General features: G+C 39.1%; 1 protein-coding gene across 1 annotated transcript in view; it reads right to left on the bottom strand.

The window, feature by feature from the left end:
* Positions 1–665: 665 nt before the first annotated feature.
* MTPAP (mitochondrial poly(A) polymerase) overlaps positions 666–16,910 on the bottom strand; it is a 28,682-nt gene continuing 12,437 nt past the window's right edge. The window contains exons 5-9 of the mRNA XM_030832346.2: positions 16,165–16,376; positions 12,722–12,948; positions 3,491–3,583; positions 3,338–3,411; positions 666–1,650 (exon numbers count right to left, since the gene is read on the bottom strand). Of these exons, the coding sequence (XP_030688206.2) occupies positions 1,315–1,650; positions 3,338–3,411; positions 3,491–3,583; positions 12,722–12,948; positions 16,165–16,376 (942 nt within the window). The 3' untranslated portion in view covers positions 666–1,314. The remainder of the gene's footprint in view (positions 1,651–3,337; positions 3,412–3,490; positions 3,584–12,721; positions 12,949–16,164; positions 16,377–16,910) is intronic.

Raw genomic sequence — 16,910 nt, 5'->3', positions numbered from 1 at the left:
TTTTTAAACCTCTTTTTAACTCTCAATACAGATTTCCGGCCCAACAGAATTAACCTAATTAAAAAACAAATGAAAAACGGCTTTTAATTTAAGGACACCGCCTGTATAGAAGAACACTGATGCCTGCCTGTTTGTTGGTTTCAGATGTGAAATCAAATAGCACGGCACATGGGCACAGAACTTACTTGCTTCATGACAATTCTATTAATGAGTTTCCCATAACGCCCCAAGCAGAGCTCATTATCGTTTCTGACCTAAAATTTAGATGGGAAACTATTTTGAAAACCAGTACAAATGCTACATCTGTATTCTGAGTAGCAAGAATAATAATTCTATACCACAAACATTACAAACACGTGCTAAGTGCCAGGCCCATGACCTTGCACTTTCCTATGGGCCTCGCCTAACCTTCACAGCCATCTGGTGAAGGAGGCACTATTATCATCCCCATTTAACAGAAGAGAAAACTGGGGCCCAAAGCGGCTGAGTAATTCACCGTGAAGTCAGCTGGCTCAAGTGTGTATTTTCCAACTCTATATTTGCTGCATAAACTGAAAGTTACTCTACAGGGAATGTAATGGAAATAGTATTTCAATACATACCTATTCCCCACAGGGAGAAAGGAATTCTTAAAAGAGAAGTGAAGGAATATTGGCAATACCACATACTAGTAGAAAAAGGATTTTATTTTTGAAAACAGAAAAATTAACTAAGTAATATTTTTAAATACAGCGCACTAGTATTTTCATATATTTGGCTTAGAATACCTAGAATGTAGTAACTGAAGTGTCTGCATTCATCTGTTTTAAAAACATGAACATTTTTGGAAATCAGTACCCATCTGCTTTTATTTATATGTGAATACGAGTACTTTGAAGAATACAAAAATACAGAGTACTACCAAATTCTGCAGCTTTATTGTATTCATTGCCTACGTATGTACATACCTAGAAGTCCTTCTAAATGATTTACACCCAGAGACTGATGCAGATTTCAACAATGGTTTGATTGTAAAACTAGTTTTTCCCACTTGCTTTGTATATTTTAACTGAAGTATATTCCAATCTTCTTTCACCTGTTCCCATGGCTGGCGTTTTAATACAGTGCCACTGGCTTTCAGACTGAAAACATCGCAGAATGTCAGACCAGTTTAAGGGGCCCAATGAGAAGATCATGAAAACTGAGACATCGGATGAAAGTGTGATCTGCCAGAATTTCACACCATTCTTCCAGGCAGTCCAGTAATTATCTTAGAGGCTAAAACCAGTTCTGAAAGCGAAGGAGCAGCCATCATGCCTGAGTACTAACTGCTCTTTACCCATTGGTGGCTGTGGAATTTTCTGTACTCTCACTTTTTATGGATTCCAACAAGTTTTTAATTCTTTCACTTGCAGGCTTCTTTTTCTTCTTGGCAAGAGACATACTATTTGCTACAGAAGGTAGCAGCAGGGCTGCCAGCCCCCAGGGCTGATTATTTGATGGCGAAAGGCGATCTTTATCTTCCTGATGCAAAATCCAGGCACTTTCTCTGGCCAGATCTACAAATTTTTGCAGCTGACTTTGACTTACATTTTTGCTAATGTTGAGAGAAGTTTCAAAAGGATTCTGAATGTGCAGTGGAGAAGATTCAGGTTTGTTTTGTTCCCTTCCCTACAGATAATTACAAGGAAGACAAAGATGTATAAATATATGAAGGGCTCAGATATAAAAACTGTTTGGTTTAATAAAACGTCAAAAATGCATAAAATACCAGCATTAACTTTACAGAGTAAAGAGTTTCTTCCCCAAGGGGAGTGGGTATATATGCATGTTATGAGTTAGTGTATATGTGTGTGTGTACTTCTGACTGATTTTTTCCACTGTAGTTTTATGAATATTCTTTAGAGAAAAGTAAATTAGGTTTATGAGCTACGGATGATGATGTCACTGCTCTGATGAGAGGTATCTGGGCTGAGTCAACCAATAAAAGTATTTTAAAAATAACATAATATTTACCTAACAGAATAGAGCTGGGAAAGAAAAAAAAATATGAAAAAGAAAAATGGCAGAAAACAAGATACAGTTATGTTTGAAACTTGCTAAAAACATACTTATTACAGTGGGAATAGAAGCACACAAAATCAGAAGCCTTAAATTAAATATAGTAATTAATGTTGCACAAATATGAAATGAGAAAGGAAGAGAAGGAACAAAGGATTATTCATTTAAAAACACTAGACGTTTCCCATCTACATTCCTAAAGATCCAACTTAAATAAGGCTCTGCCAGGTAAGACACAGAAATAAAAAGAAAAGCTAGAGCTCGAGTCACACAAACATCAGTGATCCACTAGCCTATATAATCGTTTCCTCTTGCAAATGACACCACATATATGACTCAGACACTGCAAAACCAGCAGTCAGGTCTCCAACGCGAGCAGCCCGTTAATTCCCTAACTCCTCTCAAGCCGCTGCCCCGCAGGGTCCTGCCTGACCACCATCCCCGAACCTTAAGGGGTAAGGGTGCAGAAAGGGTGAAGAACTCCCTATGCTCCGTGCCTTTTTCCTTCTAGACTGCAGTCCAGAGCGCTGTGCCTCTACCCTCTCCCAACCCCACACTTTCTTTCTTTTTTATTTGTTAAAAACAAGATCTCCATGAGCAGGATAAGGGTTAGGGAAGAATGAAAAAAGGAGAGTTGAAGAAACAAAAACAATATCTGAGTATGTGCTTTATGAAGCCCGTCTTCTAAGGGCTGTAACCAGATACCTACATGCTGAGCAGAACAGACCCGGAGCGCCATCTCGAGTATTTCCCACGTGCAAACAAGTTTTGCTCAGGGTTTACTCTGATAGATTCTCTTTAGGGAAAATGTCTGTCATTCCAGCTACTCAGATGAACCCAAATCATAATTCACTTGCCTAAGTAATTTAAACCCTAAGGGTTCAAACGGAGGGAATCACTCACATCTATCTTTGGGACTAGGTATTCTGTTTCTTTCATAGAAACCCAAATCCAGTTTAAAGAGAACTATATGTAAAATCATGCTTTCTAAAAAACTTTCAGAATATATTCCACATTTTGAAGGACACAGTATTAGTAGTAAGTGACACAAAGTTACTTGGCCACGTGACAAAGGCAGAAGTTGAAAAGAGCTGGCCTTTGCTCCTCCAGACACTAGATGACTGATCTTAGCCAAGTCATGTAGCTCCACTAAGGCACCAGCTTTCTTATTACTGTCTATCACCATAGAGGTGACACGCAATGACATTTGTTACAGTGCTTTGAAAACAAAACTCATTAAATATTAGTGCAGTAGAAGACCATCTACCTAATAACCAAACATTGAAACAGTATTTACCTGTCGAATATTAATGGAATTTTTATTGAACGCGAAATTTCCAAAATATTCAAAAAATTCTTTCAGTAGTAATTCTGTAAGAAAATAAAACAAGGAAAACAATAAAAAAGTCTGTTTCAGTCCAAAAGGAACAAAGAGCAAGAAAACACCTACCTAGTGTTTCTGCGTTTCCTGAAGGTTTAATTCTACTGAAGTCGCGAACAAAGGTACAGTTGTGGCCTTCTATTATACACTTATCTTCTGCATCTTAAATAACAGGGATGAGAAATATTTAGCATGCTACTTCAAAGATATGCCCTGTTCCAGAAATCTATAATCACATAAATCAAAGTTACAGATGAATGTGCCCTCTTATTAGTCAGTGTTTTTTATATATAGTATAGACGGTTAGTAGGATTAAAACTCGACTAAAAAAAGATTTGAGAGCAATTTTACTTCGGTAAAATTAACTTCACATGTACTTTAGCAAACTAGAATTGTCTGTCAACACTCGATGACTCCTAATCTATCTTTTGAGGTCATCAGTTTTCTAGCTGAAAATGTAGACAGTTCCCATCTTTCACCAACTTAAATCCTGGCACTATCTTTGATCAATAATATTTAATTTCCATTTTCATTCCTATCACCCTTTTGTGCGTTTACTTTCAACAATTCATCCACGATACATACGAATTGAATGTCCTAAGAATTCTGAAAAGCTTCCAGTAATTTCTAAGACGCAGGCCTCTAGAGCGACTGGGACTCAGCACCACACACTTAACAGCACAGTGGACTTAAACATTCACCCTTCCTAACAGTATATACATCTTCAGAGGTAATCATTTCCCTAGTTATCAATAAATATACAGCTACCATGAAATCCTGCAACCATTTTAACCTACCTTCCACTGTACAACATGCAGGCAAACTCCCATTCTGGAAAGTCTGATGAGTGGCCACCTAAAAACGGCTTTCGCCTTCCCTAACTCCAAGCTGGCGCTCCAGCCTTTCTGTTCTGTGCTCCATCGGCACTTGCCCGACTGCGCTATGACTGCGTGCATGCTGTCTGCTCCCTTACCCTCTGTAGTCTGGGGCTACAGAGGCCACTGTCCAATCAAGGCAGTGATGACCTTCCCTCCCCGCTCCCATCCAGCCCGTAAGAACAGAGTCCAGCGTACAGCGGGCACACAACCAAGAATCTGAATGATCGCTGATATTTGACTCTGAGTGCTTATCTAGAACAGCCAGAAAGAAATTTAGAAAGAGATAAACAAGATTCCTTCCAACTTCTGTCTCCCCTTTTTTATGATTTTGGTTATTTTTTGGTTAAGACCTGAGTTACTGACTTAAGTTGTCAAAAAGCATTCCAGATTCTACCATTAATTCTAGATTCTAAAATTAATTGCTATTAATTTTAGTAGCAAATTTTATGTACTCTACTATACAACTGAAGAACTTATATACAGTTCCACTTAGATCTACTTTTTATGGGACCTGGGCATATGTTTTATTATTTCAAATTATCAACAGTTTATATTTTTTGTGACACAGGCCAGTCACATATATTGATGCTCTTTTAGCTGCTATGTCCTTTTTTTCCCCCAGAAATGTAATTCTAATAGAAAAATGAGATCCACATTAAAGTATTTCTACATTAAAGTATTTCTAGGAATGTACACTGATGAAAAACAGACTGTGTCTATGACTGCTGGTCTTCACTAAAAGAGTTTTTAACAAAGTAGTAAAACTTAAAGGACAAAAATTATCCTCTGATTTAAGATAGGGCCATTTTTGTTTTTTCAAAATCCCCAAGGCATTCAAACCTAAGAAACAACTCAGCTGTTGAAGTCTTCCCCTTTTTTCTCTCCCTCGTTTTTCTGCTATTAAACTATCACCCAAACAACAGCTACACAGCCCAATATAACAGCCACTAGACACATGCGGCCATTAAAATTAAAAATTCAGTTCCTCAGTCACACTAACCATATTTCAAGTGCCTGATAGCCACAGATAACAAGTGGCTGCCCTAATGTACAACATGACCACAGAAAGTTCTACTGGACAGCACTGCCACAGAGAAATGATGCTCAACCTACTCAGACGTAAGATACCCTATTACTCTGCGTTAATTCCCGCGGCAATGACTTTCTTCTTAAATGTACTGTATGAAACACTGGCAAAAATTCTTAATACGAACTTTCTCAGCTGTGGACAAAATAGCCGTGTAAGCTCCTTAATTAACTCAGAATAGAGTCCTTCCCCTTAAGTGAGCTTCAAAACTACACGAAAACAATGAGGATTATGTATTTGCTAAATCTGATTTTCTTGCTTCCTTTGGAAATCTTTAGATTTTCAATGACTGCTACAGCAATTACTGTTTTTCAACATGATACATATGACAAATGAAATTCACTGAGTAACATTCTCACAGACATATCCAGACTGATAAACGTACCCACATTTGTCAGGGAACTAATATTGAACTACCGTAACCCACAGTCTGCCAGAGAGGCCACAACTGGTAAGAGTTGGTATACATTGGCTTACTAGGGGCTGCAGCAGAGATAATCGCATCTACGGGGTTATATGATTACTTAGGCTCATCTTTCTGTTCGAAAGAGCCAAAATCAACACTGCACCAGCCACATGCATTTCTAACAAACAACCTGAAGTGGACAGGCATCTAAATAAGGGACGTAACAACAGGCATCAAGTTTATATGAAAGCTGATTAATTTTTCTTTGGTAACAAATCCTTTATCATGTCCTACTCTTATAAGAAGAGTTTACTGGAATTAAACTTGAATAGCTACAATCATATAACTAACTACATTCCGCTTCTACTGTAACTATTAACAGCGCCAGGCCTTCCGGTATGCCATGGGTCAGTAGTAACTGAGAGACGCCAGCAGGTGGCAGGGGACTCCGCCCCACTCACTTGTGAGGCTAACTCTTTAATATCTGGGGGTGGGGCGGGGGTAACACACCCGGGCAGTTGCCGTTTTGCTTCCTTCTAGTCCACCAGCCAGTGATTTTTGAAAATGCACATCCAAGGGATCGCCTCTCAAGTACCTGGATCTAACTCTGTGAAGACTCTGAGTGGCATGGGTATATCCCCCCTTGAAAGCAGCTCTAACACCTCGTAGCTCACGCGACTCCAGAATAATTCACACTTAGATGCTGTTCCTCACACGTGTGCATCTGTAACACAGACTACTTACTGCTAATCACCCGTGCTAGTCTACAGGCGAGGCCAGGTCCTTCTACGCACCCCTCCCCCATCAGGCCTCGTGCTCCAGTGACACTCAGCCCCTCTGGGGTAAAGATGGCAAAATAAACTCGGGCATCCACCTTTACCCCCTCCCAGAGCACCACTGAAATGACAGTAAGATGACATACAATCTTAAAGGTGGAGAAAAGAAGAGCCAAGAGCAACCAACATTTTTAAGATGAAGAACAGATGCACAAGCAGCAATGACTCAGGCAACGTGCAAACACCGGGTCCTAACCCAGCAGTAAAGAAAGCCAAGAGGAAGCCAGATGTCCAGGCAGAGCTCCCAGTGGCTCAGGAGCTGAAGCGCCAGGCCCAGCCTGGACGCCTGACGGTGACAGAAGCACTGAGACCCTCCCCCGACCCCAGGTCTCTTCCTGACGGAAAATGTCACGTTTACCCTGGAGACAGAAGAAAGAACCTCTAGACTGGGAGATGCAAGACACAGCTGACGGTGGGAAAACTGTTCTAAATGCAAGAAATGGCACAATAAATGCCAAAGTTTCAGCATGCCAGTAGCCAGGCCTTTTCTGCCAGAGAAAAAGATCGAAAGAGTCCTTTCTGGGGAGCCTGCAGCCCCAGAGGAACGACCTGGATATGGGGACCCAAAGCCCCAGAGAACAGCCCGGCCGGGCCCTGTATCGTGTGTCACAGCCAGCAAGCTCCCCCCGGGCTCAGAGACTCAGATGAGCTTTTAGTTTCTAACTCAAACATGAGCAGAAATTCAAAGATTACCAGACACCTGAGGAAGGCCTCTAACATGAGACTAAACAAAATAAAATGAAGAACTATTTTTAAAAACAGAGGTTAGGTGAAGAAGAATTAATTAACAGAGTATTTGACGCTTCTATTTTGAGAAAAGATTTATTGAGATAACTCATGGCAAGTTTGAGATTCAATTAATGTTAAGTACATGAAAAACTAAGCAAACAAAATAAATAAGGAATATTAAAAACTATTAACTCCAAAAAATATAAGAAGTTGGGCAGGAAAGGAAATTAATTTTAGTTTACTGCATGGATCAGATATGAATAGTGCTTCCATAGTCACAACAGTGTCAAGAGTGCAAGCAAGATCATGCCGTAGCTCTAGTCACAATACGAGGGGTGGAAAATACGTGTGTATGTGTGAGGGCCCTACAGGAGCAAGAGTTATTCCTCCTCTTCCATAAAGGGAAGTCACAGACGGTGCCGAATGCTAAAGAAAAAGGAAAATCAAGAAACAGCAATTCAGGATTTTATTTTGGAAATATGGTTTAAAATATGAAACAGATCAGGTAGAAGAGTTAAAAGCGGTGCCTACAGTGAGAGACTAAAGGAGTAGAAGGCACGGGCCCAGAGCGCGAGTTACAGTCACAAAGTCCGCAATAACCATGCGCATCTGTAACTGATAGAACTTTAAAAGCCACAGTCCTTTTCATCAGACACTATCAAGGGCGTGAAGGGAACCAGTGTGCACATAGTTGAGATACACAGATACGCATATACATACAGAACACGTGACCAAGGACTCACATGCAGAATATGTAAAGAATTCCAACGAATGAATTAGAAAATGACAGATAATCCAACAGAAAAATAAGCGAAAGACTTACAGAAACTTCACAAGAGATACCCAAATGGCTAATACGTATATGAAAAGGTGCTCAATGTTATTAGTCACCGGGGAAAAGAAAATCAAAACAAACCGCGATGCCACGACACATGCAATTAGAAGAACTACATAAAAAAAGATAATCCCAGGTGTTGGCAAAGACCAACAGCATTTACAACTTGTATGCTGGGCCTGCGGGAGTTCACACTGTGGAAAACTGTTTGCCAGTGTCTCTACCAAAGCTCAATATACCCGAAGCCTGAGACTCAGAAACTCTACTCCTCAGATACACTGGACAGAAATGAGTACCTGTGTTCAGTTCTCACCAAAAGAAATGCGCCAGAACAGGCACACCAGCACTACCTGTCACAGTTCCAGACTACAAATCACCCAAGTGTCCACCAAAATAGAACTTGAAAAAACTTCTGGAATATTCATGTAACAGAATACTACATAGCAATGGAAATGAATGGTCCACAAATGCACTAAGATGAGTGAATCTCCTAAACACAATGTTGAGAGGGAAAAGCCAGACACAGAAGAATATGTACTCTGTGATACCTTTGACATAAGAGACACGAACAGGTAAGATTCATCTACGCTGTCAGAAGAGACTGGGCTGCGGGAAGGTGTACAGTGACCAGAAAGGAGCACAGCTGGTACTTCTAGGTGCTTTATCCAATCTGGGTGGCGGTTACAGAGGTGTGTTCAGTTTGCGAAAATCTATACACACACATACACACACACACAAACACACACACACATATGCACTTTGATGTGTATTATATTTCAGTTGGAAAAAAAGTATAAGCTCTGAAAAGTGCTTGCATTTGAATTCTGACTCTAGCATGTTCTAACTACGTGAACTTAGGAAATTGAGACGATGCATAAAATTTTTTAGCCAAGTGCCTGGTACTCAATACATTGTTACTGGGTCACAGAAAGCTGGCAAATAAAGCTCTCTTCTGTGCTGGGGTCTCCGCATCAAATTTGCTGAAAACACTACCCAGTCGTTTCTTCCTCAAACCTTCAATTTGTCATAGGAAAGAAAAGCAGGAATCCTAAACAAAAGAACTCTAATCAAACAACTGAGTGTAAGAGGAAGATGCTATATTAAAAGCATTAAACACAGAAGTAAATATAACAAAGGTAGCAAAGCCAAAAAAAGGGCAGAAGACCCACGAAAATAAGACACATGGGGGAAGTAGTAGTGACTAAGAAAAGATAAAGAAACAAAAACTCAAGAATAACCAAAATACGAAACTTGCCATCATGCTCAGTACAAAACCACCTTCAACTTTAAAATGCTCATCCAATCATTTCAATCTATTTACCGAACTTCTCTAAGCCAGGAGCAGAAAATGCAGAGACGAATCAGACAGCCTGCCCTAGAAAAGCCTGGCCAAGGCAGGCAGGTAAAAGAACGACAGCAGTCTACCCGCTGTTACCAGCCAGGTGCGCTCCAGGTACTTGGGAGCCGACAAGGCACTGCCTCCTGGGAGGCAGCGGGGAGAGAGAAGCCAGGAAAGAGCTAACAAGCAAGTCTGTGGACTGGGCATGTCCTCTCTGCCTTGACGATGAGGGGGTCCTCCAGGCAAGAAGAGGAGGCAGGAGGAAAAGGCCACCTCAGGCGAAGGCACAGAGATGTGCAGAAGGGCTGCAGCTCCCGATCGACACACAAGAGGGAAGGTACAAGAGGAGGAGGAAAACGAAGACCACGAAGGACCCGAAACACAAGGATAAGAAGTTTGGACTTCCACTTCTGGATTTCAAACAGCGGTTGACAAAGTCCTAGAAGTGCTAACAGGCGCCCCAGAAATTGACGCTGCCGTCTACTAACAAACAAGCCAGCAGGCAGGCATGCAGGTAGGCACTCGTGTTGACAGGGTCTCACTGTCTTCTTTGTGAAACAACACAAACGACAGCCTCTACTTGAATATCCAATGAGAGGCGCAGTTTAGAAGACAAGGACTGTAACAGGACACAAGTCCCTCAGCTGCTTAGTTATGCAGTGCCCAAGATGGCTTTGATTATTTCACGATTTAACACTGTTTTTATTCTTAGCCATATACTATTGAATGTACATCAGTATGGGACCATTGGTTAAAATCAGAAAGTATAAAAAACATGGATTCTGAAAAATACTTAAATGAGTAGGAAAAAAATATTTTGACAAATTCTCCTCAAAATCATCTTCACCACATCCTTCATATACATTCATCCACAGAAAATTATTTTACAAGTTCAAGATTTCACTAGAACTTCAAAAACCAAAGATAAAAAAGTAGCAACATCAAATTCGCTTTACATTGTTGGCAATTCACACCTATAATGTGCTGTGTGGAAAGAAGCAACTGAAGTGGTCCCAAAGTTTCTCTGACCACGTTTAAAAACATGAAGAATTTTTAACAACTAATTTGGTGTTTTTAAGTAGAAAATGAAGGAATTCACAAACTAATTTTGTCAGTTTTGATGCCATAAGATGTGAATAAATTTAAATTGGGTTTAAAACAGATTTGGAATAAAAACTCAACATGTCTTTTTTTTTTTTTTTTTTTTTTTTTCGGTACGCGGGCCTCTCACTGTTACGGCCTCTCCCATTGCAGAGCACAGGCTCCGGACGTGTAGGCTCAGCGGCCATGGCTCACAGGCCCAGCCGTTCCGCGGCACGTGGGATCTTCCCGGGCCGGGGCACGAACCCGTGTCCCCTGCATCGGCAGGCGGACTCGCAACCACTATGCCACCAGGGAAGCCCAACATGTCATTTTTAATTAGTTCACAAATCATATTTTTTCTGAAACAATTAGTGAAAATTAAAAAAAAAAAGATACTAGGAAATTACTGAAGGATTTCAAGAGAGAGAATACTACAATTAGACATGAATTTCTGAAAATCACTCTGTTAAGAATGGAGCAGTGGGAAGGAGAGAAGCAGTATAAACCTCCCCGGGCAGGGATGCGAGGGGCCTGAGCGTGGCAGGGTGGCAGCGCTTGCCAGACTGGAAGAGAACAATCACGATGTTAGCAGCAGTCAGCCCCCAACATAAACCTGCCTCAATTCCTCCTCTTTTTCAGTTTCTACTCTTTCTTAGCTTCTGAACTCCAAGATTCCATGATATTTCCCCAAAGTGGTTTCTAGGAGAGCAGTCAGAAGCGTCAGGGCACACAGCAGGGACTGAGCAGGAAGTGCTATTTCCAGGCTGCTTACTGGTGAGATCTACCCATGTTTTCTGTTTGTTTCTTATCTCTTTACTAGACTGAGTTACCTGAGAACATCGTCTGTGCCAAAAATCACACCTGACACATAGTAAGTCACCAACAGATCTTTAGTGAATGAATGACACCAAACGATGAGATGAGCACCGGCGCGGACGATGCCCTTTAACCCAACCTCAAAGATGAGACACAGGCTCACCACTCCACCTCCCTGAAAACTTGCTACTTTCCATTAACCTGCCACATGGAGCTTTTTTTAAAGCTTACTTTCAAGCTGTACCACCACTTACAGTGTTCACAGGAAAGAAGAGATTACTTCTAATTTGAATAGTAAGGAAAAGTGGCATGGAAGGGAACTTAAAAGAACTTAAGAGAAGAAAAGGCACATTCTAGGAAGAAAAACACACAGCATAAATGAAAGAGCTAAGAGGAAATGTTATGAACGTGATATTGGCTGAAACGTGGGAACACATGAAGAAAAATGGTGGGAGAAGAGGTTGGAAAAATTGGATGTGGCTACAGGTGAAAATCTTAAACACCAAGCTAAGTCAACTGCTTGAGGTTTATTCTACAGGGAATAGAATTCCTTTAAGGTGATTTTAAACAGGGGCGATTCAGGGATGTACTTTAAGAGAACCATTCGGCAGCAACATACAGGAGGGGCAGAAGATGGAGTGCGCATACACTTTGAGCACATCCCTGAATCATCTTCCTTTCAGAATTTAGGACTGTAATACTTTAGTATCTCATCCAGCAGTCTAGCAAAATTTCAATTTATTTAAGATATAAATTAAATAGTATACTAATTTTAAAACCATTTACCTATGATTCCTTATAAGCTTTAACAAAAAAAAAATTTAGGATCTCTGTAAAGCAATTATGATCCAATAAAGATGCGAAAACAACAAAAAAAACATGAAACAGTTTTTAGCATCTCTAAGAGAAATCTGGAAATAGCTTCAGACTTGGAAAGCCATCTCTGAAGCTGGGATCCTATCAGAAGCTGCATCTGGGATATATTTTTTTCCAAGGTCATTCCAAGATTGGTAAACCAAGGGAGAGGTTCCAACTGGCTCAGGAGATTGTAAACAACATTGCCAACTGACACAAGACAGAACTCTCAAAAAATTCTAAAGGCCTCAGCTTCACAAATCATCTGCTCTCATGACCTCTGCTGGACATTAAGAAAATTAAAAGCTCTTAAATTTTAGATTCATAAGGCTTTGAAAATACATGACCACCAAACACACACACACACGCTTCTGAAAACACATGGTAATTCTATCCATTCAAATGTCAGAGAGAAAATAGATGCTTCCAGTCTCACCTGCAAGGGTTTTTAGGTAGTCTAGTGTTGGAAGAATAGGGGGTGATCTCCTCTGGAGAAAAAAGATGACCATCACGGTAAGGGAGAAATTTGTAATCCAAGCACCAGGAATACTACTCGTTAATGAATGTGCTCGAGCCCAGCATCGGATACTGAACACCAAGGCTCTCACTCGGGAGTCCAGGGCGCCATACATATAAAGGAGTTCAGAACTCTTCAAGGCAATCCTTCAAAAGAGAAAAATAACAGGAATTGTCAAACCCCCAAATTATGATCCCAGAGTAGAATAAAACACATACCTGGGGACGCATCTAAACATCTTACTCTACCTGAACATATTCAGAATAACAAGAGCGGATCATCAAAAGCATTATGTATTCGCAATATAAAATTTAACGTGAATGGTTATACTTTCATTACCCTTAGAACATTCTTCTAACTGCTGACAACCACGATGCAGTTCTAAAGCTTAAAATTTTAAAATCAAAGTTCCTAAACATGACCTAATAAGTGAAATACTACCTAAGCACTCTTTATTAACTAGCAGTAAAGACACCAGCACATCTGTAAATAAGACGCTTCACACTTCAGTTGCACACCTGGATTATCTAGTCCTTTTTTCTTTTTTTTTTTTTTTTTGAGCTATCAGTTCATGTGTTTATTTGTTGCACCCATTGCTTTTCCAGTGTTTTTAGGGAGCATTTAAGAACCCCTATAGTAAGTTGTCCAGGTATGAGTCTAGAAATTTAGATCAGAGAAGATACAGACAGAACGAACAAAGTCAGCACCAGAATGCATTCGGGCTGTAGGCATTCCAGCCCGATGGTTCTGCAGATTAATTAAAATTTGAGCTGCAAGTTTATTTCTGATCTTCCTACCAGAAGTAGCTAGAAATGAAATGCGGTCATTTGTAGGATTTACACTGGCCACAAAGAGAAACATGATAATTCTTCCAGGGTAAAGATTTCCTGATAACTGAATTTCAAAAACAATTTGATCTCATTGTAGATTATAGGTGAAATAACCTTATACTTTATCATCTAAATCAGGACACTTTAGAATGGGAAAGGGGGGTTATCTAGTCCTTTGACAGACAAGGAAAACATTCTACTTATTTTATCAAGAAAGTATAAATGTCTTAAAATTCAGCCCAAATTACTTAAGTTTAATATTTATAAAAACCACAATCCATGAAGATAAAATGTCTATTAAGAAATCAATCTTCAGAGCCTGTTTTCAATAAGTTTTCTAGTCATAGTGTTACACTGCAAAGAATTGTAAGAATTATTTTAAAATTAACCTCCTACTGATCAAGACATGTTTTTTAATTACTCAAAGAGCTGAGAGAGGGCACAGCATCATTTCACAGTATCAGCTCCAAACTGTCTACTAAGTACCACCATGGATGGCATTTACCTCCTGAGTTTAAGGAAAAGAGCAGAAATGTCAAATTAGAAATTCATGGTGATTAAATGTTTTATCCATGTAAATGAAGGTAAATTAAGCTGAAAAATAAATATCAAATAGTGCAAGGTATCTGATATAAAAAAACAATGAGAGTATAAAAACCTGAAGCATATTAAAACAAAATTTTTAAAACTATACCAACAAGACCACGAAAATAACACTATTACAAAGATAAATGTCCTTTTAGAGACACAGATGTAGAGAACAAACATATGGACACCAAGGGGGGAAAACCGTGGGGGCGGGGGGATGAATTGTGCGATTGGGATTGACATGTATACATTGATGTGTATAAAACTGATGACTAATAAGAACCTGCTGTATAAAAAAACAAACACACAGAAAAACAACTAATACTAAACTTTCTTTGGGTTATTTGTATGGAAATACGTTAATATAAATGTTTCAGACGTTACATGAAATTTCTAAAAATCTTATATGTCCTGGTATAATGTTATAAGTCATAATTCTAGTTATTACTTTAAAATGTATATCTCAGAAATAACTAAATTTCCTTGTCAACTGCATTATTATAAACTTTTATCAAATCTTTAACTGTGGTCATTTTTAAGTCTTTTGTCATTTACAGACAGTTCCGGGTGTACTCTGATGCTCTTGCAAAAATGTTCCTATAAAAGGGTTTCCTCTTCAAGGAATTCATGGAAAAGACTCTGACAAGTACAGGTTTCTGGTAACTGACTATACTGCTGAACTGAATGAATAAGCATTTTCAGAACTCTTACGGAAAACTGATGAATTCATAAAAGTGCTAACAAAAGATCAAGATGAAAAAAAATTAATTACATGGGACTGAGTGAACTGATGAGGATGATTATAATTTTTGTGACTTTCTATTTGAATAAAAAAAAATCCCACAAGGACTCAGAAGCAAAATATATACAAATCAATTTTCACTGCAAAGTAAAGGAGCTGTTACAGTGGACGATTCCTGGACTGAATGTCACTATTATGACATAGTGTGAGTGGGTTTCATGTTTGGTAATTGCAGTCATTGTTGCTTTCGTTGTGGTCATCCATTTACAATGCTTGGTGTCAGTCTATCTCTTGTAAAAATAAAATACAGCGTGTATGTGTGAAAAAAAAATTTCAGTAGTTTAAAAACTATTCTGATTGTATGGATTTATATAAAGGTGTTTCTTGCTAAAAAAAAAATTAATGATGTAATCTTTCACCTCTAAAAAAAAAGTCATTTTATTCTATTTATATACTATAAAGAAAATATAGTAATGATAGAAATACAGTATATATTTTTATTATTCAAAAGTACTTAGCACTGACTTGTTAGTGAACACTTGAGTTTAATCAAAACTGCTCTAGATTGGATTTTCTGAATCTATTTGTACTTCTGATTATGTATCTAGCAGAGAGTACAGTGAAACCAAACACACGTAATGAGCATACTAGAGTATAAAGGAACAAACTCCTCAGCTGAGAAGTCTTCCCTACTGAGAACCAAAGAAAAGTCGTCAGAGTATAAAAGAACTTGTCATTCTCATCCTACGTGTTTTAAAGCAAACAGGTTGAAAATAAAATGAAAACATGCTGAAGAAAAACTACGCAGTCTCATTAGGCTGCTCAGACCACCGTCTGACTTAAGCAAATGCTACCTTTGTTTGGACACACAGTCGACTGCATCTGGAAGCAGCTGAGAGCACAAACCCAAGGTACTGCTTTATTTTCCAAGTGCGCTAGAAGGCTATATACTTCGGAATTTCTTAGTTGTTATCAGGCTACATAAGTAAGAACAATGAAACACAAGTCTTCTCAGAGGATGTTAGTTAGGCACGTTAACATTTTAATAATTGAAAACCCTACTTTTCAATTCAAGTGTTCAAATTTTTAAAAAATTATTATTAAAGCATATCAAAGAGTCGAAAGCCATTGTTTCTGTACCAGAAAAACTATCCTAATACCTTATAACATTCACATTTAAGATAATAAATAAGAGACCATACCTATTGTTAGTAGTCAAATCACACTGAAATCCAGAGGCCTGGTGTGAGAACCGGACAAGGGGGCACCGAGCATTCAGTATTTTCTGCACCCCCACACAGCCCGGGCCGAAGTGGTCAAGGCATTCTGCTACCACAGACAGGATCTTCTGTGTTGCAATTCTTTCCGAAGGAACATTTTTCACTTGAAATTCCATCAGAAAATTTCCTGAGGCCTGAATAATAAAAACATTTGTAAATAGGAGCTTTTCATAAAAAGGAATTTCTTAAAAAAACTTTTCTAAAAGGATGCTCTAAGGCATTTCTGGCCAAAACACACACACACACACCCCCCCCCCCAACAAAACCCAAAACAAACAAAGAAAATCAATAACCACACAAACACATACACAAAAAATTCTTCATGCGATCACAGCCAAACGCAGACCAAAAATCTTCAGCTCTCAAAATAGACAACCTACAGACTAGGAGAAAATATTTGCAAACGATGGGACCGACAAGGGCTTAATTTCCAATCTATACAAACAGTTCATACAACTCAATAACAAAAAAGCAAACAACCCAATCAAAAAATGGGCAGAAGACCTAAATAGACATTTCTCCGAAGAAGACATACAGATGGCCAACAAACACATGAAAGAATGCTCAACATCACTAATTATTAGGGAGATGCAAATCAAAACTACAGTGAGGTATCACCTCACACCCATCAGAATGGCCATCATTAAAAAGTCGACAAATAATAAATG

This window comes from Globicephala melas, chromosome 2, assembly GCF_963455315.2.
Source record: "Globicephala melas chromosome 2, mGloMel1.2, whole genome shotgun sequence".
NCBI classification, from domain to species: domain Eukaryota; kingdom Metazoa; phylum Chordata; class Mammalia; order Artiodactyla; family Delphinidae; genus Globicephala; species Globicephala melas.
This window is presented reverse-complemented; position numbering and strand designations above follow the sequence as displayed.